Raw genomic sequence first — 21,653 nt, 5'->3', positions numbered from 1 at the left:
GAAGCAATATAGAATACCATATGTGCAGAAAAAAGAGGTGGATAGGCAGGTGCAGGAGATGCTGGAAAATGGTATAGTTGAAGAAACAGTTAGTGAGTGGTCTAGTCCGGTGTTGATCGTTCCAAAGAAGGCGGATCGTAGCGGTGAAAAGAGGTGGCGTGTAGTTATAGACTATAGGCAGTTAAATGACAAGATACAAGATGATAAGTTTCCTTTGCCCAATATAACTGAAATTTTAGATTCTTTATCAGGAGCAGTGTACTTTAGTCATTGTGATTTATCTCAATCTTATTCTCAATGCAATCTTACAAAAGACAGTAGGAAGTATACAGCGTTTACTACAGACAAGGGACAGTATCAAATGTGTAGGTTACCGATGGGATTGAAGATTAGTCCGAGTTCTTTCAGTAGAATGATGACTGTAGCTATGTCTGGGTTGAATTACGATAAATGTCTGGTTTACCTTGACGATCTAATTATTTTTGGACGGAGTTTAGAGCAGCATAACAGGAACCTCATGACAGTTTTTTCGCGATTGAGAAAAATGAACCTTAAGTTAAATCCTTCAAAATGCGAGTTCTTGAAAAAGCAGATACTTTATTTGGGGCATATTATTTCATCAGAAGGTATTTCACCAGATCCAGAAAAGGTTTTAGCGATAAAAGATTACCCGCGTCCCACAACTAGTGATGAGGTGAAGCGTTTTGTGGCATTTGCAAATTATTATAGAAAATTCATACCAAACTTTGCTAGGATAGTTCTTCCAATGAATAAGCTGTGTGGAAGGTATGCGACGTTTGACTGGACCGATGAATGCGAGAAGTCATTTTTATTACTAAAAAACTCATTAATGAATCCTCCAGTTTTGGATTATCCAGATTTTTCTGATAACAACACTTTTATATTACAGACCGATAGTTCAGGATTTGCTGTAGGTAGTGTCTTGTGCAATGGGAACGGAAAGCCTGTTACTTATGCTAGTAGAGCTTTGAATAAAAGTGAATTAAATTATCCTATAATAGAGAAAGAGTTGTTGGCTATTGTTTGGTCAGTTAAATATTTTAGGCCATATTTATATGGGAGAAAATTTGTCGTAAAAACAGATCATCGACCTCTTTTGTATTTATTTAACATGACGGATCCATCGAGTAGGTTGACTAAGTTTCGGTTGTGCTTGGAAGAGTACGATTTTACTGTGGAATATGTGAAAGGGAAGGAAAATGTGCTAGCGGATGCATTGTCTAGGATTATAATTTCAAGTGAAGATTTAAAGACCATGCGTGAGAAAACCATATCTGTGATGACGCGAGCACAATGTAAACAGTTAGAAGGTTCAAGTAATTGTGAGGAAGACTCTGCGGTTAGTAGGACTGATCACCCTAGTATCGTAGAAGTTCTTAAGAAACAAGGAGATGACGTTGAAATTCTGCAAATAAGTGTAGATAAGTGGGAAAAGTTATTAGAGAGCTCTCGTAAGAAAATAATTTCAAAGGCGCGCAATTTAATGTATATGCCGGAAAACTCGAGTATTTATTTAAACTATGAATCTTTATCGGCATCATCGCGAGACGAGTTGTCGAAAGATATAGTTACATTTTGTTTAGAAAACGGCATACAAGAAGTGGTGATATTAAAAAATTGTTGCAACAATCGTATTATAAAGGAAATGGCGAAATATTTAAAGGAAAACGGTAAAACTTTAAGTAAGAATTTTAAATTTTGTGTAGTATCGGGTGTGCGGAGAATAGACGACGACGATGAGAAGAAGATTGTTATGAATGATTTTCATGTTCTGCCTACGAGTGGACATACAGGAATACGTAGAATGGTGAATAATATAAAAAAGTATTTTTATTGGCCATCAATAGAACGTGATGTCATTAATTATGTTCGTAAGTGTAAAAAATGCCAAAAGCAAAAGTATCATAGGAATGTTAGGGAACCGATGACCATAACAACCACCGCAACTTCGTCTTTTGAAAAAATCTACCTAGATTTAGTAGGACCTCTTGATAGGGATGACTATGGGAACGTATACATATTGACTCTACAGTGTGAGCTTACAAAGTTTGTAGAGGCTTATCCTTTAAAAAATAAATCTGCAAAGGAGGTTGCAAGGGCGTTGGCAGAAAATTTTATTTTGAGATATGGGGTACCAAAAATCATTGCTACAGATAGGGGTTCCGAATTTATTTCGAAAGTTATGGTAGAGCTATGTAACATTTTAGGGATTAGTAAAACGGTATCAACTGCGTATCATCATGAGAGCATAGGATCGTTAGAGAATGTTCATAAAACTTTAGGTGCATATTTGCGAATACAGACGAATAATAATACATCAGCATGGAGTTCTTGGATTCCGTATTGGTGTTTTTCATATAATACAACTGTAAATACTGTAACCAAATATACGCCTTACGAATTAGTTTTTGGGAAAATATGCAAGTTACCAAGTAATTTACAAGGTGAGACTGTTGAACCGTTGTATAATTTTGATGATTATCCTTTAGAATTTAAGTATCGGTTGCAAAGAGCGCAAGCCGAGGCAAAACAAAATGTAATAACTAGTAAAATAAGGAGAAAAAAATGTTATGATGTAAATATAAATCCATAAAATTATAAGGAAGGTAATTTAATTTTAGTAAGAAAGGAGACTGGTAGTAAGCTTGATTGTATTTATGATGGACCATTTGTAGTCGTAAAAGATGAATCGCCAAATGTTGTTATTCAATGTAAAGGAAAATTAGATGTTATTCATAAAAATAGGACTAAGTTGTATTGTAATGAAAAAAAATATTAAGATTTAAATTTATATTTATATTTTTTTTTTTCATTAGGAAGGGTGATGTGGTGTGATGTCACGTACGTCACGTATGTCACGTACACATTATTGTGGAGATAACATTATTATTTTGATTATTTAGATATTTCTATCACGTAGTATCATACTATCACGTAGTATTAAGTATATATAAGTATATGTGATAATGAATAAAGGCAGATAGAATCGGAATCTTATCCGAGAGGTTGTCCTCAAGCCTTGTGTTTTCTTACCATCGCTACCACCCCTACACGCCACACCACAATATCGAGCAGTAATTGAATTTATCTAGATTGTGAGAAACCAAAAAAAAAAAACATTATTTCGACGAAGAGTGATTCTATGAACTGTGGACAACCCATACTGGACTACTAAACTGTCAAGTCTGTCAGGTCAACATGGAAAGTGATATTTTTCAGATTAACCTGATAATCTTCAATGTTTATCCATATACGTTGAGCACAATTTTCGAACTAAATTTGTATGATTTGTGCTACACTGGATATCCCAAATTCAACCCCATGTCAGTCAACATGGAAAATTTAGTTTTTCGGATTGATTTGGGTCTTAAATATTTATCTATTTCTAAAATATAATATCGTCAAGTTAGTATCACATAACACAAATCTCAAACTTACTTTGAAGTCTAACTATGTATAATTTATCCATATATATTAATATTTAAATTGATTCTCGACTAGGACACAATATGATTCACAAAATTTGCTTCACCTATGTCACAAACTTTGACGTTAATCATACCTCTTTGAAAATATCATTAATGCCTATAAAACTTTTTATACATTTAAAATAAACGATTTATAAAAGTCTTACAAAACTAAAATATGAATGAAACTAGAACAGCCTAACCTCAACCATCGCGTCGTTAATTTTCTGCACGAGCTCCTCAATCCTAATTCTGTTTTCTTCTTGAATGCCAGCGGTGTTAGACGTATAATTATCTGAAAGCAATACAACATTAGTAATCACTATATATCTTCAGGAATTATATTTATTAACTAAACAATTATTATAACAAGACATCCAGAACAAGCTTTGTTAAAAAAGGTCAAAATACATAAATATATAAAATCAAAAAACATGTACCAAATTAATCTATGAGTCCACCCCGTATAGCAAAGGTACCCATTGCTTGCTGTTTCCCCTTTGGATTGCTATAGAATCCCTCAGGAATCATGCTATCAATTGGTGAAAACCTCATGAAAATACGTGCAGTGTTTTTGAGTTTATCACGAACACATAGAATGTGTACAGATTGTTTTATATCATATACCTTCTTGACCGATTCTGATGGCATTTAGAATAGACAAAATCAAAATAAAATCATTTATCAAAATATAAGGAATGATTAATTATCGATATAAACAAATGAACAACACTCAACGGCCCACATAAGCACTGAATAGGCAATAAAGATATTTTATATTGTATTGTTAATCGAGACCAAATTTTGTACGCATTGGGAGTCGAACCCAAGACCTCCAGGGGATGGGCGTGTTGACAACAGAGGAGGTCCGAAAATCAAAATAGAAGCATTATTGTGAGTATTTAATTTCGTACTAGCAGCCCGTCCCGGCTTCACTCGGGCAAAACCCTAATAAATATTACACCCAAAACTGTCTGTCTGTCCAAGCTTAGACTTATACAATGTATACTCTTAAAACTATACTATACCACGGATGTTGTAACTTACCACAAGACGTTAGAAGGCCGTCGAGTGTGTTTATCAATGTGTGCGATATCTCGTTAACCCTCGCTGCCAGGTTGGAGCGCTGTTTGGTCGATTGACTGCGGAATAGTCGCGTCAACTCCAAGTTTGTTGATTCTACTGTTCTGTTGATTAAAAGTATACATTTTTATTAACGACTATATAAACATAATAAATTATACCTAAATTGAACCTACAGTCCGGAACGAACATTCCTCAGGAATCACACTATCTATTAGTGAAAACCGTATGTAAATCCGTGCCGTCGCTTTTGAGTTTATCACGAACAGACAGACGCGGCAGAGCTTTATTTATTTATACACAACATAACAGTGTAAATATAAAACTTACAAATAGGAAACTAAGTACAAAGGTACTACTTATTTTAAAGCTTTACTTATTTTTAAGCTACTTATTTTTAAGCTTTGTTCAATATGTAAGGATTCCAAGTTCTTGACAAGTTAATAAAAAAGTCGTTCGGAAGGGGGTGGATCCATGGGTAAATCCATGGTGGAACCGTTTACCCCACCCATCTACCTCAGCCCCGCGTATCACACAACTTTTGCTAGAGAAAAGTCAATAAGGCGTGTTCTTTTTATTGATGCTTAGAGGTTCTGGGTTCCGACAGTGTACGGGCGCGGAAGCAAGCTAACACTCACTTCCGCCTGTCGACGGTGTCGTGCAGACAGGCCACATGCGAGGAGGCCACGTCGGCCGCGTGCAGCAGCTGGCGCGCTTGCGCGGACAGCTTCAGCTCCGTCTCCACCTGCTTGGACACCAGGTGCTTCTGCTCCTCGAAGTGGAGCTTCGTCGTGCGCAGGATCTGTCGGAGGTGGAGAGTACAGCTTGATCCTAACTAATAATATAAATGCGAAAGCAACTTGATATAAAGACGATCCTTCTTGATTGATAGTCTTTTTGATATATGTACTGTGTGTTACTTAGCCATTCTGATCTTTATTTTTCTTCTTTTGATACTAAAATTTTTCATACATGTAGTTTGAAGTACAGAGAAAGACCTTTCATCCCGAAAAAATAACTGCCCCAGCGGGAAATCACGCGTGCGAAACCGCGGGAAAAAGCTAGTTACTAATAATACTACTTTTATTGATATTTTTTCAACCAATGTTTACAAGAATACACCCAACTGCGTGCAGTCTTACAGCAGTAAACACAATGTGTATCAGAAACGTAAAGTCTCCCTCTCTTCTCTTCTGCAGCTCCTTGAATACTTCATAGTCGTATTTCTCATGACTGGTATTACGTGGAATGAAACACACACAGCAACTTTCTTGGCATTAAGAATGGAGTGGTTTGCAAATTAATAATCAACCAGTTTGCAGGTTTCCTCACGATGCTTTCCTACACCGGAAGCAAGTGGTGATCTATGAAAACTACTATATACGAGTCAGATTGGTATACAAACTCATGTGAGACGAACCTGGGACCTTTCGATCAACAGGCGGGCGTCTTAACCATTACACCACCACCGCTTCCTGGAACACGGGCAGCGTACGGTCGTGTTATACTTACATTGCTGGTATTGACCAGCTTGGCCTGTGTGTCATCCAGCTTATTCTTGGCGGCATTGAGCTGAGTCTCCCTCTCTTCTATTTTCTTCTGCAGCTCCTCGAACACAGTCAGCATGCGGTCTCTCTCGTCTTCCATTGCTTTCTTCTTTAGCAGTAGCTCCTGGATTTCCTTGCGCTGTTCCTCTTGTTTCAGTGTCATTTCGGCGTAAGTCTCGTTGGCCAAGTACACCCCTGAGGAATACATTATTTTGTACAGTCAACAGCACATCAAGTTACCCTGCATGAACTTCTATGGCGCGGTAATAGGGGTGAGTTTGCAATGAATTTGGGTAGATTGACGTAATCAGTTCGTTAGAAAGAAACTCAAAATATAATATTCATTCATACATAAAACGAAAGTGTTTTCCATCTTCTAGATAATTCAGAATTATAACATCCATACATAATAATATAAAACAGAAAACCTGTTACGCTTGAACCATTTGGCTTGACCAATTCTGATGGCATTTAGAATAGACAAAATAAAAATAAAATCATTTACTCAGAAATTAGGCCTTCACTGGCACTTTTTCACGTCATATTCTAAAATAAATGATATTTACCAAAGCTACAAACTACTAGCATTTTGGAACGACCGCTGCTGAGAAGAAATGCCGAAAGAAACTCATTTTTTCTTTTTCAGGCAACAGCTACAACAAAATAGCTCACCACTCTTGTCCCTGGCGGCTTGCAGGTCCCTCTTTAACCGGTCGATCTCCTCCGCGTATTCCTTCAGGATAGCTTTCTTCGTCATCTTCTGGTTGACCTCCGGTCGGTTCTGTATGTTCTTGGCTCTGTGCGCGTATTCCAACGTGCTCATGGTCTCCTCCAGGTCCTTGTGTCCGGGGGAGATGGTGGCGATTATAGAGGTCTTGGTCTTGCCGCCAAGTGACTCTTGGAGGATGCGGGTCAGTTTTGATTCCCTGTTTGGATGAAAAGAACAATTTGGTAAATGATGTGATAAGTAAAGTTCAGATGTTTTAAAAGTTTATTTGCGAATGTGAATTTTAGAATGATAATAGAATTCAAGGGTAAAATATAACAGAAAAGACGGTAAATACCATTAATCGATCTACAAAAGTGGCACTAAAAACTCCTCTAAGCATCAAATCTCTATCTATATATATATATCTCTTGCGTTACTGAGTGACTGACTGACACTCAACGTACAGCCGAAACTACGTAGAAAGCTGAAATTTGGTGTATAGGTTCCTAGGACAGTGTAGGGGAGCACTAAGAAGGGATTTCCTGAAATTCCCGCGGGCAACGGATTTTTACTCACATACGAAGTTGTGGGCAAAAGCTAGTTTAGTATATAAACAGTAACCTGTAAGGTATGTGCGGATGCCTCTCCACGAGCGCGGTGATGACGCGGCCCAGCGTCAGCAGGCTCTGGTTGATGTTGACGCACTCGCGCGCGCGCTCGCGCTTGGCGGGGTTGTCAGAGCCTGCCTTGCTGATGTTCTCGGAGCCCGCGAGGTCCACGAGGTTCAGCTTGCCGATCTTCACCAGCTCCTCGCCCTCGGGGCTGTTCTCCTTCATGTGCACCACGATCGTGAACACTGTGTGCGAGCGGCTGCAATACTTTCGTTTGTTTGTTACCTCTTCACGCGTTCAAGTTCAAATTCAAAATATATATAACTTATTCACGTCAAAAAATTATTTAAACTAAGTCTACTGCCGACTTCCAAACCGCAGGTGAAGAAGAAGCGGCGCGACAAACTTCACCGCAGACTTTTCTCCAAGGACGTAAATTAAAACATAGGTTTTATACATAGTGTAAAATATATATATATATTAGGACAAATTGAGCGAGCCTCAAAGTAAGTTCGAGACTTATGTTATGGGATACTAACTCAACGACACTATATTTTATAACAAATACACATATAGATAAACATCCAAGACCCGGGCCAATCAGAAAAAGTTCATTTTCCATCATGGCCCGACCGGGGTTCGAACCCGGGACCTCTCGGATCAGAGGCGAGCACTGTACCACTGCGCCACCGAGGTCGTCATGAAAAATGAAGAGGACGAATTTACATCATTATTAAAAATGACAAAATTACATCTTTAAATTTTATTTCACTCTGTTTTTGTGATAATGTCAAGCCTCTTTGAGAATTCTGTTGCCTATGAGTTATCAAGGCTATATGATTTGTTCGCCTCGTACGAAATCCACAAGGGATTATTGAATTGGTGGGAACTAAATACATCGTATCGTGGAATCTTTAAAAATAAAAAAAGATTTTATATTTACATGTTGTTCAACTTATCTGAAGTATGAATTATCAAGTTTCATTTTGTACTCTACTATATAAACCTTGTTTGTAATCCTGCACGACTGTTGTCAATTAGAATAAGAAAATAAAATGACACTCTCTTTAAAATAATATAAATGTCGTCTTGTTGCTAAAATATACACTGCTTATATTTGTTTAAATATGTGGTTTTATTACCAAGTATATTAAAAACTAAAGGCTGAACTTAAAAATAAAAAAATATGCGTACTATAAATGCATACATGTATATTAACATCACCTTCATCTACTGTAACAAGTCTACATTAAATAAAACTTATTAAAGCGAATGGAATTTATATATATATATATATATATATATATATATATATATAGGTATTGGAGTTCTAATTTTGCAGCAACTAACCCAATAGAAAGTACCATAATTAGATATTTCAAAAACTCACAAATTAGATTTGCCCATGGGTTGGTTGCTGCAAAATGAAAATGTCCAATGAATAAATTTTTCCTTTTGATTGACCTTATGATTGATTAATTCCGGCATGAGGGGGGAGAGGGATAAATGAGTTTCTTACGGCATTTCTTTTCGTCAGTGGTCGTTGCGAATTGTAGTTTGTAGCTTTTTGAGAAATATGTAATTTAATTTTTTGACGTGAAAAAATGCCTGTTAAATTATAATTTCTGAATACATGCTTTAACTTTGACTCTTTGATAACTAAGTGTCCAGCTAAAACTCACTTTTTGACCCTAACCAAAGGACCAAAATCTTTTATATGTCACCCAGGGTTAATGTAAGGAATCTCATCAACAACTAAAGCTTTACTATGAGCTATTCATTTACTTTATAGCAAGAACTACTGCAAATATTTTGCTGTACCATATAACGTCGGCTTCACACTATCGCGGACCAGTTCGGAAGCACTTCGCGAATTCGGCAAACATTGCTGGTTTTTCGTTGCGGTAAATAAAAGAACTCATTCAAATGCAATCGACATCTGCCCGACCGGCGTAAAATACACGGATGCGCTTGAGTGAACCAACTGAATAAGTTCAACAAAGCATGGCGTGATGTAGCACTGGACCGAGCTTTGTGGAACATAAACAGCTGTTAAATATAATTAAAATTGATATAAAATACAAATAACAATGAAAGATACCTGGACTGGGCATTCATTAATGTGGAAGCTACTCTTTTCCTCTCCTGTCCCTGTGCCATGATCTTGTAAACCTCGTTTTTGTTATAGACCTGTAGAAAAAGCATAAAACTCATTTCACAATTTTCCAAAAACTAAAAAAAAACTAATAATGAATTTCAAAATTTCATATCTAAGTTTTGGATTGAAAAATAAACCGATCATGAAAGTGTAATGAAAATATAGGGCGTAGAAAACTTATATTAATATGAAGTGTACTGGGAGAACACTAAGAGTCCCGAAATACGGGATTGGGAAAAAAAATATTCCGATCGTACGAAGTTGTGGGCAGGAGTAAACAGTTGTGATAATCTATTATATTAAAATTATTTTAGAAACACGTAAATGTGGAAGCTGTGATATGTCAAGCAAGTGTCTTGAAATTAAAAAAAAAAATCTTACCGTAATCTCCTCCAATCCATTGACGATATTGGAGCCCTTCCTCGTGACATCCTCATAGATCCTCAGCTTGGAGTTGTCCTCGGAAGTGGCGAGCAGATCGAACAGCTCCTCGTTGTACAGCTCCAGGTACGAGACCCGCACGGTGTACTCCGTGTTGGAGATCCGCAGCTCGTCGAACAGCTGGCTCAGGGCTCGGGGGATGATGCCCGCGAGGGGATCCTAGATCGAGAAATTGACAATATATCTTCATATTTGTTTAAGACACAAAATAGTTTTTGTGTCTTGTCTAACCTATATTCCTAATTTCAAATGCGAAAGGAAGTTTGTTACCTCTTCACACTCTACTTAACCAATCTTTTGGAAATTTTGCATACATGTGGTTTGAAGTATGGAAATTCACGCGGGCAAAGCCACGAGTAAAAGCTAGTTGACTTAAATATGATTTTTGATTGATAATACTCACATTTTGCCAAGTGGTGTCTTCACTAGTGTTCTCGCCCACCATGGTGTGCGTCTTGCCCGTGCCGGTCTGTCCATAAGCAAACACTGTGCAGTTGTAGCCGGCCAGAACTTCTTCTATCAGCGGGGATACCACCTCTTGGTATACCTCCACCTGGAGAAAATATTCATTCATATATATATATTTTTTTTTATATGACCATATAGTGTGTGATGTATTGCCAAGTATTGGCAAGTGCCTGTGATATATGGTCATATAAAAAAATCAATACTAATGTCAAATTTTATACTGGGTTACTTGTAAAACATCTGCAACCTCGCAGAACTAGAAAGATGTGACACTATTTTTTTACATAAGTCATGACACAAAACTTATATTTTTGTTCAATATCATCATCATCAGCCTACAATGTCCCACTGCTGGGAATAGGCCTCTCTTAATGAACGACATTATCACATTGATCTTGTAAGTAAAAATAAAAACCACTCGCCTGTTTAGTGTGAGGCCCGAAAGCCCTGTCGAATGTGAACTTCTTGGTGAGCGAAGTCTGTTGGGACTGCCGTACAACCACCTCCCGGTTGTTGGCGACTTCCACCACCCCCAGTGACTTTATGTCCCGCTCTCGCTGGTTCAGTGGCCTGAAACACCCGAACAGTTTTTAAGTATACACTTAGTTTTTGTTAGAGTCTTAAGTTTCTTTTTTGTCGAGGCTTATGTTGAATGTTGAAAAATAAAATTATATTGCTGTCAAATCATAAATAGTTATGGTAATGGTCGGAGGAAAAACAAAGTCTATAGCAGGCAGAGCTGCAGACAACACCTAGTATTATTGAATTTCTATTAAGATAATACACTTTTTATTTACTTGCTACTATGCAATCCTTTTTTCGGCCCAAATCTTCTAACCAATAGTATACTTTGAAGACTCTCCACTAGTAAAAGATAATCAAGATACTTATAGGAATGGAGACTTGTGATGTTAACCTAATAGGTAGGTAACTATTCAGAAATTCGACCTACACAGGCACCTACTATACAATAAAAGCAGACAAAAAGGTCAAACGGGCGAAGGGACGCTTCCCAAGACTAGATATTTAAAAATATATATATGTCATTTACTAGCTTGAACATTGATCAGGTCATGATGAACTGCTAATGACTTTGGTAGTATAGTTATATATATAATCGGATCCCGAACCTATTTAGAGGTCGTTTGTCCGTCCCTATTGATATCTAGCGGGCAATGAAACTTACAGATGGCAAATTCACTTTGGAGGATGCGATTGGCAAAATATATAACCGAACTTTATTGTATATTTATTTTATAAGAAACAATATATTTTTTATGATATTTATATAGAAATAAAAAGCCAATTTGGTACAAAACGAGAATAGTACGCTACAGTTTACCTCAATCTAACGAAAACTTGGATGTTTTGATTCTTTTCTTTCCTGTTTCCTTTTTCAGCCATCTTGACACAATACACATAAAACACTAACAAAAAATAGCCTATTACTATTAATACACTGTTTTATTCTGGTAATTACACAAAATAATTACAATTCAATATACAAAGCCACAACATCAAAAAAACGTTGAATGAACGTTGCGCTTCAAACAAATTCGAATTTAGTTTGACAGTTGTCATATATTGCGGTTATTGTTGCCATATAAAAATAAGTGACATCTCCACAGAAATTTAAGAAATCAGACCACTGTGGAGTAGACCTACTAATCTCAGAGACAGAAATATTGAGGATTGTCGAAAACAGGCGACAGCGACTTCGCCTTTTCAATCGTCGTACCTATATATATTTAATAGGTACTAGTAGGTACTACGTAGTACAGTACTTATTTTGTTGATCTATGCCGAATGTCGTCGGCATAGATCGAGTATCGTTATCATCGATCGACAATCGATTGTTACATCGAATATCGATGGTATAGATACCTAGCTATTTTGGGGCAATACTAAAAATAAAGAACTTTAGGTACTATGTAACTGTGATAACGAGTAGACTATCGATTGTATTGCTCTGCAATATTACATAATACTAACTATTGTGTGCAAAAATATCAATAGCTATCGCTTTAATCTCAAACTATCGATAGTCTATTGCACCTAGTTCGAATACTGTCGAAGCGATTGTCGAACTAAATTTACTTTAAAATGAATATAATTTAATTCATCTAGAAATTGAATGTCTGTGTACTTAATATAATTAATCTAATTGTATTTATGTAAATTCCTTGTTAAAGAATAAATAAGTATATTTTTTGTAAGAACTTACGACTTCCAAGCTTATTATTTCGATTAGCAATCCTAATACCTACTATAAACACGAAAGTTAGTTTGCTACCTCCATGGAGTTATACAAACCTTGAGAACAAAAAAATCATAATTTCTCGTTATTCCTTTGTTAATTTTAATAATTTAAAAAAACAACAACAACAAAAAATTTAACATTTACATAAAGTAAGAAAAAAATAAACAAAGGAATAACGAGAAATAATGATTTTTTTGTTCAAGATTTGTTTACTTTTGTCTCAGTCTAAGATGAATAAGGGTATAGTAAGTAAGTAGTACGGAGTACCTAATTCCATGGTTACCTCTTCACGCTTTATCTACTTACCTACTCAAACAGTCTTCCTGGAATTTTGCATACCTACATGTAGTTGAGAGTAGGGAAAAGAAAAAGTACTGTTCCCATCGGAAATTCACGCGGGCGGAACCACGGGTGAACGATAGTAGGTACTAAGCTATATTTATTCTGAAACTTCAACGATATTGAATTGAGCTACAAAAGTGATCTTTTTCTGATTGGCCCGGGTCTTGGATGTTTATCTATATATGCTATATATGTATTGGTTATAAAATATAGTATCGTTGAGTTAGTATCCCATAAAACAAGTTTCGAACTTACTTTGGGGCTATCTCAATCTGTGTGATTTGTCCTAATATATTTATTTATTATTTATCAAAATCGGTCCCATGGATTAGCTGTGAAACCGTAACAGAAAGATCTTCGCATTTATTAGTATGAAGTATGTATGAAGGGCAATACAATATTCACATATTTTTTTTGTATATTCAAATGAACCAAAATTTAACAATAAAAGTTATGATTTATCTGTATAATATTTAGTAGCTAACTTGTCTAATATATCTAAAGCTTTTGAAGCTATAATTTCCATCTGCCTTATTCTATTTTGTTCTCGCCTCAATTCCATATTATCATTATGCTGTTGTTTTCTGAATTATCTCCATTTAATGTCATTATCAACAAAATGTTGGTGGTAATCTTGGGTAGAATTTTTTCGGCCTAGTGTTCTTGCATATTGCTGTCTCTTCGGATCTTGGCTTTCTACTCCATCTACTAGTAATTGTATGGCCAGATTGAGCTGGCTGCCTCTCAGGAACATGTGTCGCCGCATGAGAATGGACAAAACGCAAATTTGATTCTTCTATACCTGGTCAAATAAAATATATTTATGAGTGTTTAATAAAAAATGTAATATTTTCTTTTGTTATCACTTCACTGCATCACTACACATTTTTGATTAATCAGCTGAATATACATTTGCTTCAAACTTGAGTTGTAATTGAAAGAACACTCTAAAAAAATTACATAAAACATTTCAAATTGAAAGCTTGTGTGTATATGTTTCAGAGATGTACGGCGGGAAAATCATACCGACACAATTTTTTTTGTGCTTAAGTTTTAAAGCCCTGATGGCTTTAAAACATTAGCACAAAAATATTATATGGAGAAAATTAACAATACGTTTTTTACCTCACTATCTTCATCGTCGATTTGAGGTGGACTATTTGATGGAAGTGGTTGGCTGTCATGTAGTGGGTTGGATGGTTCAAGATTGTTACTCTCATCTAAAATAGATAAATTAGGCGGCGGTAAGATATGAATATTTTTTTCACCATTTAGATACCTACATGTAACTTTTATCTGGTGGTATAGTCAGTCAGGAAAGTGAGCGAAGAAATTAAATGAGGATGCTGTCCTCTGTTGGCTGGCAACACTGGGTTTTTATCAACCAATCTTGGCCATTGCATTTCGTATTGCAATGGCTAAAAAAATGTTAGTAGTGTAGTTATCAAAAATAACTTTTCTTCACTTTCTTCAATGAATTATATACTCTTTCATTTTCTTCTCTCTCTCATATTTTTGCATGATCCCGGTTGCGTTCGTACGTAAAAAAACCCTTATTTTTTTAAAGATTCTGCTGAACCATGTGAGGATATGAAGTGGTCTAGGGCGGAACCACACACCACACTTGACTTTCTTGACAAACTAATAATTAAGCAATGATTTAGTTTTATTTAGGATCACTACTGATTGGCATAACTATAGAAACTGCATGTAATGTATCTTATAATAATATATTCAAACTTACTTTTCCATATATAGTATATTCAGTATTTCGAATTGCTGTGGGTAGGTCTTCATAATAAACAAATTTCGCTCTGAGCTATTTCATCAAACCACAAAGTGGTTGAAAATAAAATAGAAAACCAACAAATGAAACGCGTTATTTATCTTTCATTCCGCCGTCTTGTCCTGTCACTTAGGTACCTAGGAACCTCGTATGCTACCTAATATAAACACACACCACCCACACTTGTTGCTGTCTGTCACTGTCATAGAAGGAGAGACCTCAAACTCAAACAAAAACCTATTAAAGGTTTTTTTAATAATTCGTGCATATAGGTACCTATACAAACAAACCTATTCAATTAGTTTAGTTGCAATATAGGTACCTACTTTTTATACTCTTTCTGAAATGAGTCAAGCATCCGCTCAAAGATTAAGCTATCGCATTGCAGCAGAGTCTTTGCTCCTCTCTGAGGAGAAATGGATTTTAGATGCGCTGAAGAAAATCAGAACTCAAAGGAATTGTTTGCAGGTTAGAACTACATTGGTCCGGTGGCCGGTCATGTCATGGGCCATCCTCTTTACCCCTACGGAAGGAAGTGGCCCATCAGTGCTGTTTATGGCATGACATTATTTTACAAAAATATGTTATTTTTTCAGATTGAAAGATTGCAACTAGAAAGTATGAGAGCTAAACTGAGAACAACCGACTCTTGCGAAGGGGAGAGCATTCTGACGACACCTGTAGAAGAAAAAAACAAATTCACAAATTCGAATTTGCTCCAAAACTCAATGTACACAGATCCAGTACCATCTACTTCTACTGTGAATTTAATGCGGAATCAGGGGAAGATCACTAGTTCACAGATAATAGAGTTTGAGAGCAATTTGTTGCAAGTTGAGGAGTTTTGTAATGAAGAGGCTTTGAACCTTGAGGTTACTAACCCTGTATTTAGTAAGTTATTTTTTTATATTAATTATTTATTATTCACTATTTTAGATGTTGCTTACAGCTCTGCCTGTTGTAGCATATGTTTGATCCTGGGTCATTAAATATAAATTCCAATTTATTCAAAATCTGGTAAATATTGTCACAACCCAGTGCATACTGCACTGAGTTGTGACAAAATGGCCAATAGTTTGATTGGAGTAAACCTAGAACTAATAACGTGCCTGCATTAGTAGTGAGAATAATTAATATAGATACCAGAACTTGTTCCTAAATGCTGAAAGAAAACTTGATCTTGATTGAATCAATTGAAAGGTATATTTTTTAAGTTTGCTTTATGAACCCTTTTAATATCTCCAATAATTTTGTAGAGAAATTTATTATTAATTTAATACTTCCACAGCCAACATGAATGCAGAATATAATATGGAAGAGAATGAGGAAGAAGATGACGAGCCAGAAGATGTCACAGTGGACATGGATATGCTCATGAATGGAACCAACATGGATGACTGATCTAATAAATTAGTGAACATGATCAGAGATTCCGAAAAGGGTAAATGCTAAGTTATCAATAATGTGGATCTGTATTGAGTATAATCTGTATTGAGAGTGAGAGGGTAATTTTTTACACTTTGCAGATTTACATCCACTACATGTTCACAATGAAAAAACTTTGTTCTCCAATACAAAATGGCTGATTAGTCCAAGAGTCAAAATTTTCATTAAAGGAATATCCTTTAATGAAAATTTCTTTAGGAAGTTGTTGTATCTGAAGATTTACTACTATAAAGAAAATGGTTGTTTTTGAAAAAAGAAATATCTACATTGGAGACTAAAGAAAAGAAGGAATTGGAAAGCAATGTATGAGACAAGCCCAAGATCGTAGAGTAGCGCGAGTGAAACCTTTGTCCAGCAGTGGCTTGTTGTAGGCTGATAATGATAAAGACAAATTTTGGCCATCTTCAAGAAGACAATATGAATAGGTACCGAACAAGCAAAGTTCAATGGAGACGGCGTCCAGTGCAAACCACTTGTTGCCAAGGTGCACATGACAATAACCATTTTTATGCTTTAGAAGACTGTCAATATCAAGTACCAGTTATTAAGAGATTAATAAAAATATTAAAATATTGTGAAATAAAAAACAATTAAAACGTCAGTAAATAAACAGTTTTGTTTTTGGCCAACTGAAGCAAAACCAAACTAGTATACACTTTTTTTTTACATAATAATAATCCGATAAATAAAACAAAAAATTTATATTAACAAAGAATTTAATAAAGTTCGTCTTACATTTAGATTTACAATAGGTAATCCATTTATGAATGCTATGTACAGTTTACAACAGTCGAGATAATGAAAACTGTTTCAGGCTGAACGAGAAACAAGGAGCAAGAAATATACATCCTTTAAAATACTGGTTCATAAGTACAAGACCTGGATATATCTAGAATCTAGTGCTACATTTTGTATAAAGCATCAGATTCGCAAAGAGCGCTAAAACTCATTCCTCATATATTTAGTTCGAGAGCTTGATAAACAAAACATTGGCCATAGATTTGTATACACAAAAAAAAATACACTGTTACTTAGTTCAAACGGTATCGCCATTATTTTTGGTCAGGCGATTTTTGTGATACCTATTTTAACATTTTTTGAAATTATATTTTTGTTAGATCGACCACCATAATATGTTTTGGTATGTAAGTCATTGAACCACACAGTTCAGCGTATTGAGCTTCATAAACTTGGTGATAATAGAAAAAACTTAGGTGCTCGCAGTTGACATTTACTATGACATTCCTGAACGTGAGTATGCAGTGTTATAGTATTTTAAAGACCATTGCATTAAATTCGATTTCATATAAAGGAAAATAAATAAATGATATTAAGTTGAATTTCTTTGGAAAATAAATAGTTTTACAAAATTATATTGATTTAAAAAAATTTCTTGCTTCCTCACTTCGTAATTCAGAGAACTAGGTTCACAAAATCTGTATACCTACTTTGAACACAAAATGCGTAAAAATCCATTGAAATAAAATTATAAACGAACATTTAACCACAACTTCGTATAGGCTCAAATTTTCAAATTTTTATTAGTGTTAAGTACGAGTGTAGAAGTGTTAGTGTTAGAAGTCGAATTTTTTTTGCGAGTTGCCTGTGAGCCTCCTTTATATCCCCCATCTCCCAGGGGGGGGGGATGGGCGAATTAAAAAATTGCAATGAAATTGAACTTCACACTCACATTACACTACTTCAGCTACATAATAATCGCACTTAAAACTAATTAAAATTATAAATGACCTTGACAAATTATATAGTCGTAAATGAAAAAAAAAATAAATTAGGCGGAGCGGATTACTAGTAATTCACGAAAAAACCAATAACACTAACAAAATACCTATATCTTCGCATTTCATGTGAACCTAGCTTTTTTTGGGGCACAAGACTGACCAAGTGAGGCCCATAACCTAAGAACATATTCATACACACAATATTTATTTACATGACTATTATAAATTACGTTTCTTCGTGTTAAATCAAATTTGGATTCTATCTCACTATTTTTAAAGTTCATTTTTCTTTGTTCTTAGACTGATTAGCATCCATTGGTCGTCTTTGCCTATACACTACCTATCTCAGGCACTGTTCTTCGATAAAGTTCAATATTGTAGGGTAATGTCTATGAATTTTACGCACTCTAATCATCACAGTTATACCGTGTGTGAATTTTTCTGTAATAAATATTGCCAATTTTGGATAGTGTTCAATTAATGCATTCTATTATGTAGTTAATTATAGTATAAAATAAATGATCTCTTGGCTAGGCAACACTGGGGGGATAACAAAAAATGTAGTCAACTCTTCATATACAAACTAGGGTAATGAAAACTAGGTTAATGGCAACAATTTGTTTTTTCTTTATATTTAGCCAATAAATATGGGAATTGATACGAATTAATTTCGCAAGTAAATCTCGTATGTTCATACGATTGGATACCTGTATTGAAGGAATATATTACAAATTTACTTGTTTGTAAAATTGACATTATTTATAACCAAATTCACACACATGACCATACAAAATGAAAAAAAGAATTTAGATTCAGTCTTCCATTATAGTATATACGCAATTCCCAAATAACAGAATAAATTACATGAATCTATAATTATACAAGCATTTGTACACGCTACTTTATATTTTATACACATTAATTTTATACATTTATATAAAACAATAAGCTGGCACGAGCCATGAAGTTTTACAGGTTAAAATAAATTTGACTTTTTCGTAAGAAATGTAAGACAGACAATACAGGAATATTTATATATTTTATCTAATGTATCAAGTTAAGACAAAACACGTAGAACAAACGTTGTTTACGATGTTAGTTTTCTAGTCCGGCCGAAATTGTTGATATTTTACAAGTAATTCTTTATAAAATATAAATAAATAAATATAAGGACAAATCACACAGATTGAAGAATATTTATCTCCAGGGTTATTAACATGTCTTTAAGGAATATTGAAGATAAAAGTTTACGACCGCCTTGAAAATGCCAGTTCTCAAACAAATTTATAGACAATTCATGTTTTTTGTGACGATCAAATTATTATGTTAAAGTACCATAAAATAAGAGTTACAAAAATTACTACCAAAATTATTCTCAATGTTTTAATGGAGGTGCGTGACTGAACTTCTGTCAGCTGACTCGAAAGTCAGGATTTTTGACAACCCTATTGTTCTTTGAAAATTTTTAATTGACGATGTTTATGACTAAAAATAGATCTAGTTTTTATACAAAAAAAAAGAGGTTCTTTCTAACGGCGGTTCTCAAATGTACAGATAATTAATTATATATTGGACACAGAGGCATATTAAATGTGACGTTTCACGAGAAAAGATAATATCGCCTGATTTTGCAAATTGTATTTTTTTTTTAAATTCTAAAATATATTATGAACGGCCAGTCGTATATAATATGTTGAAAGCGACTGCCCTCTATAATGTACCTTTTCTTGTGGAACGTCACAAAATATCTTAAAACAGATTCAAAAGATCTGTGCCGCTTGAAAATAATGAAGTACTTTGGAAGTGCACGATTTTAAGTATTTTTTTTTGTAAATTGTTATATGTAAGTTACACATTTATTTAGACTCACCAAAGTAGAACCTCATACGTATCTATGTCGTCCTAGTATTGTTGAAAATTCTACCAGAAAATATCAAATGTCGTTATCATTCTGTGAAAGTATGGGTCCAATTTAGACATACAATTTAGTACTAGCTCAATTTGGACACTAGCTTAATTAGTACAAAGGTGCAATTTGGACACTAGCTTAATTTGGACATAGTCGCAATTTGGACCCTACTCAATTTGGACAAAGTCGCAATTTGGCCACTAGCTAAATTTGGACATAGTCCCAATTTGGGCCTTACTCAATTTGGACATAGTTGCAATTTGGATAAATTTCCAAATGTAGTAAATATTGACACTAGTTCAATTTGTACATAGGCCCAATTTCGACACTTCCCAATTTGGCCCTCTTTTGGCCAAATTTTAAATTGTTAACTGATATGAAAAAAAAAAAACAATACTTATATATTTCGTCAATAAAATATCGTTAAATACCTCTTTACATAGTTCTTGCCGCTCACTTTAACCTTTTTGGACGACAAGCTTTATCATATACTCAACTGGGTACTTTAGGTCACCTTTTATACAACCACATCTAATATTTTAACTACGCCAATTAACCGTATTATATTATAATACGGCTGATATAGCCGTATTATAACCACAGATGGAACTCATAGTCTAATCATAGAGTCAAAGTTAAAGTCAAATGAGGTCACAATCACTTCTTAAGAATCATTTTTTACACTGTAGGTATAAAGGCTTCAGTAATCTTCCAGATTTGACCAATAAAAATCCACCTTAAAATCATTGGACCAAGGCTCAATACGGGACTGGGTAACCACTTAACTTTGGACCATACCCCGCATTCATGGACTGAAACCACACATTGATGGGATAATCCCCAATTTTGGGCCAAGGCCCCACTAACCAGTCATGTCTTCACATCTTAGCACCGAAAGTGTTCACTTATCACTTCGCTGTTCACTTCACTCGTCAGATCACGCCATTCTCGCCGGTCCGCACGACGTGTAGAATAAAATGTAAGCGGCGCTTGACTTCACTTCGCTTGAGGATATCTCTGTTACCACGTGGTCGTCAAATTTGTACCATCTGGAAATATAATAAACATTTTTACAAAAATGAAATTTTTGACACGAAGCTTTTGTTGTTGTCAAGGAGACCTGATTGCATTCTCTTCTCTTCTGTTCGTCATGTCTGTGCAGTAAACCATTGAGGAGTTCCCTCGTCGGAAGCAGTACCTGGGTGAACCATCTGGTCATGCTTGTCAAATAATGTATTGTCATCCAAACAAAACGTGTGTACAAAATTTCAGCTCAATCGGTTGGACATACAATAATGCTATATAATATAGTATATACATACATACTTTGATTGCAAGTTAATTTGTATACCGTCTTACTACAAACTTGCTTCCAGTGAAGAAAAAGGAAAACATCAGAAGGAGACCTGCAGACTGGTTCATAGTTTAATACTAGATTTCGGTAGTTAGTCATTAGTCGTGAAGTTATGTTCACGGCTTCAGGCGGCTCAAATTTTACAGCTATACACAATATGTTAAATTCAATATGATGAAGAGTACAAATAATTTAAATTATAATAATAATTGTTTAAAATAAAAACATGAAATGATATTATATTTCCAATACGCGGTAAGTGAGCGGAAAAAAGTGGAACATAAAGTAAGGTCGTAAAAGTTATGTGAGATG

General features: G+C 35.1%; 3 protein-coding genes and 1 long non-coding RNA gene across 8 annotated transcripts in view; 1 reads left to right on the top strand and 3 right to left on the bottom strand.

Annotated features, from left to right (window-relative positions):
- Klp61F (Kinesin-like protein at 61F) overlaps positions 1-12,072 on the bottom strand; it is a 31,775-nt gene extending 19,703 nt beyond the window's left edge. For both annotated transcript variants that reach the window (XM_053759342.1, XM_053759343.1), the window contains exons 1-11: positions 11,848-12,072; positions 10,928-11,075; positions 10,441-10,590; positions 9,978-10,196; positions 9,540-9,628; positions 7,449-7,697; positions 6,791-7,044; positions 6,084-6,313; positions 5,210-5,373; positions 4,536-4,675; positions 3,692-3,783 (exon numbers count right to left, since the gene is read on the bottom strand). In XM_053759342.1, coding sequence (XP_053615317.1) covers positions 3,692-3,783; positions 4,536-4,675; positions 5,210-5,373; positions 6,084-6,313; positions 6,791-7,044; positions 7,449-7,697; positions 9,540-9,628; positions 9,978-10,196; positions 10,441-10,590; positions 10,928-11,075; positions 11,848-11,909 — 1,797 coding nt within the window. In that variant the 5' untranslated portion in view covers positions 11,910-12,072. The remainder of the gene's footprint in view (positions 1-3,691; positions 3,784-4,535; positions 4,676-5,209; positions 5,374-6,083; positions 6,314-6,790; positions 7,045-7,448; positions 7,698-9,539; positions 9,629-9,977; positions 10,197-10,440; positions 10,591-10,927; positions 11,076-11,847) is intronic.
- A 1,449-nt stretch (positions 12,073-13,521) lies between these two features.
- Positions 13,522-15,044, bottom strand: LOC128678110 (uncharacterized). The gene is made up of 3 exons (XR_008405606.2): positions 14,852-15,044; positions 14,233-14,327; positions 13,522-13,909 (listed from the first exon to the last, which is right to left on the bottom strand). It is a non-coding gene; the product is annotated as an uncharacterized LOC128678110 (long non-coding RNA).
- Positions 15,045-15,077: 33 nt separating this feature from the next.
- LOC128678109 (uncharacterized) lies at positions 15,078-17,712 on the top strand. Of its 3 annotated transcripts, none has more exons than XM_053759433.1 (4): positions 15,078-15,361; positions 15,490-15,784; positions 16,182-16,334; positions 17,154-17,712. In XM_053759433.1, the coding sequence occupies exons 1-3, from the start codon at positions 15,239-15,241 to the stop codon at positions 16,292-16,294; spliced, it is 531 nt and encodes a 176-aa protein (XP_053615408.1). In that variant the 5' UTR covers positions 15,078-15,238; the 3' UTR covers positions 16,295-16,334; positions 17,154-17,712. The 3 variants fall into 3 exon arrangements, with proteins under 3 accessions (XP_053615408.1, XP_053615410.1, XP_053615411.1); XM_053759435.2 differs by having other exon boundaries at positions 15,099-15,361; positions 16,420-17,712; XM_053759436.2 differs by having other exon boundaries at positions 15,099-15,361; positions 16,182-17,712.
- Positions 17,038-21,653, bottom strand: part of Usp8 (Ubiquitin specific protease 8) — a 32,593-nt gene continuing 27,977 nt past the window's right edge. For both annotated transcript variants that reach the window (XM_053759431.1, XM_053759432.2), the window contains one exon: positions 17,038-21,036. In XM_053759431.1, coding sequence (XP_053615406.1) covers positions 20,925-21,036 — 112 coding nt within the window. In that variant the 3' untranslated portion in view covers positions 17,038-20,924. The remainder of the gene's footprint in view (positions 21,037-21,653) is intronic.

The sequence above is a fragment of the Plodia interpunctella genome, chromosome 19 (assembly GCF_027563975.2).
Source record: "Plodia interpunctella isolate USDA-ARS_2022_Savannah chromosome 19, ilPloInte3.2, whole genome shotgun sequence".
NCBI lineage: Eukaryota > Metazoa > Arthropoda > Insecta > Lepidoptera > Pyralidae > Plodia > Plodia interpunctella.
This window is presented reverse-complemented; position numbering and strand designations above follow the sequence as displayed.

Coding starts and splice junctions, on each gene's coding strand:
- LOC128678109 (XM_053759433.1), top strand. CDS start 15,239: ATGAGTCAAGCATCCGCTCAAAGATTAAGCTATCGCATTGCAGCAGAG. Junction 15,362..15,489: donor CTCAAAGGAATTGTTTGCAG/GTTAGAACTACA, acceptor TTATTTTTTCAG/ATTGAAAGATTGCAACTAGA. Junction 15,785..16,181: donor GGTTACTAACCCTGTATTTA/GTAAGTTATTTT, acceptor ATACTTCCACAG/CCAACATGAATGCAGAATAT.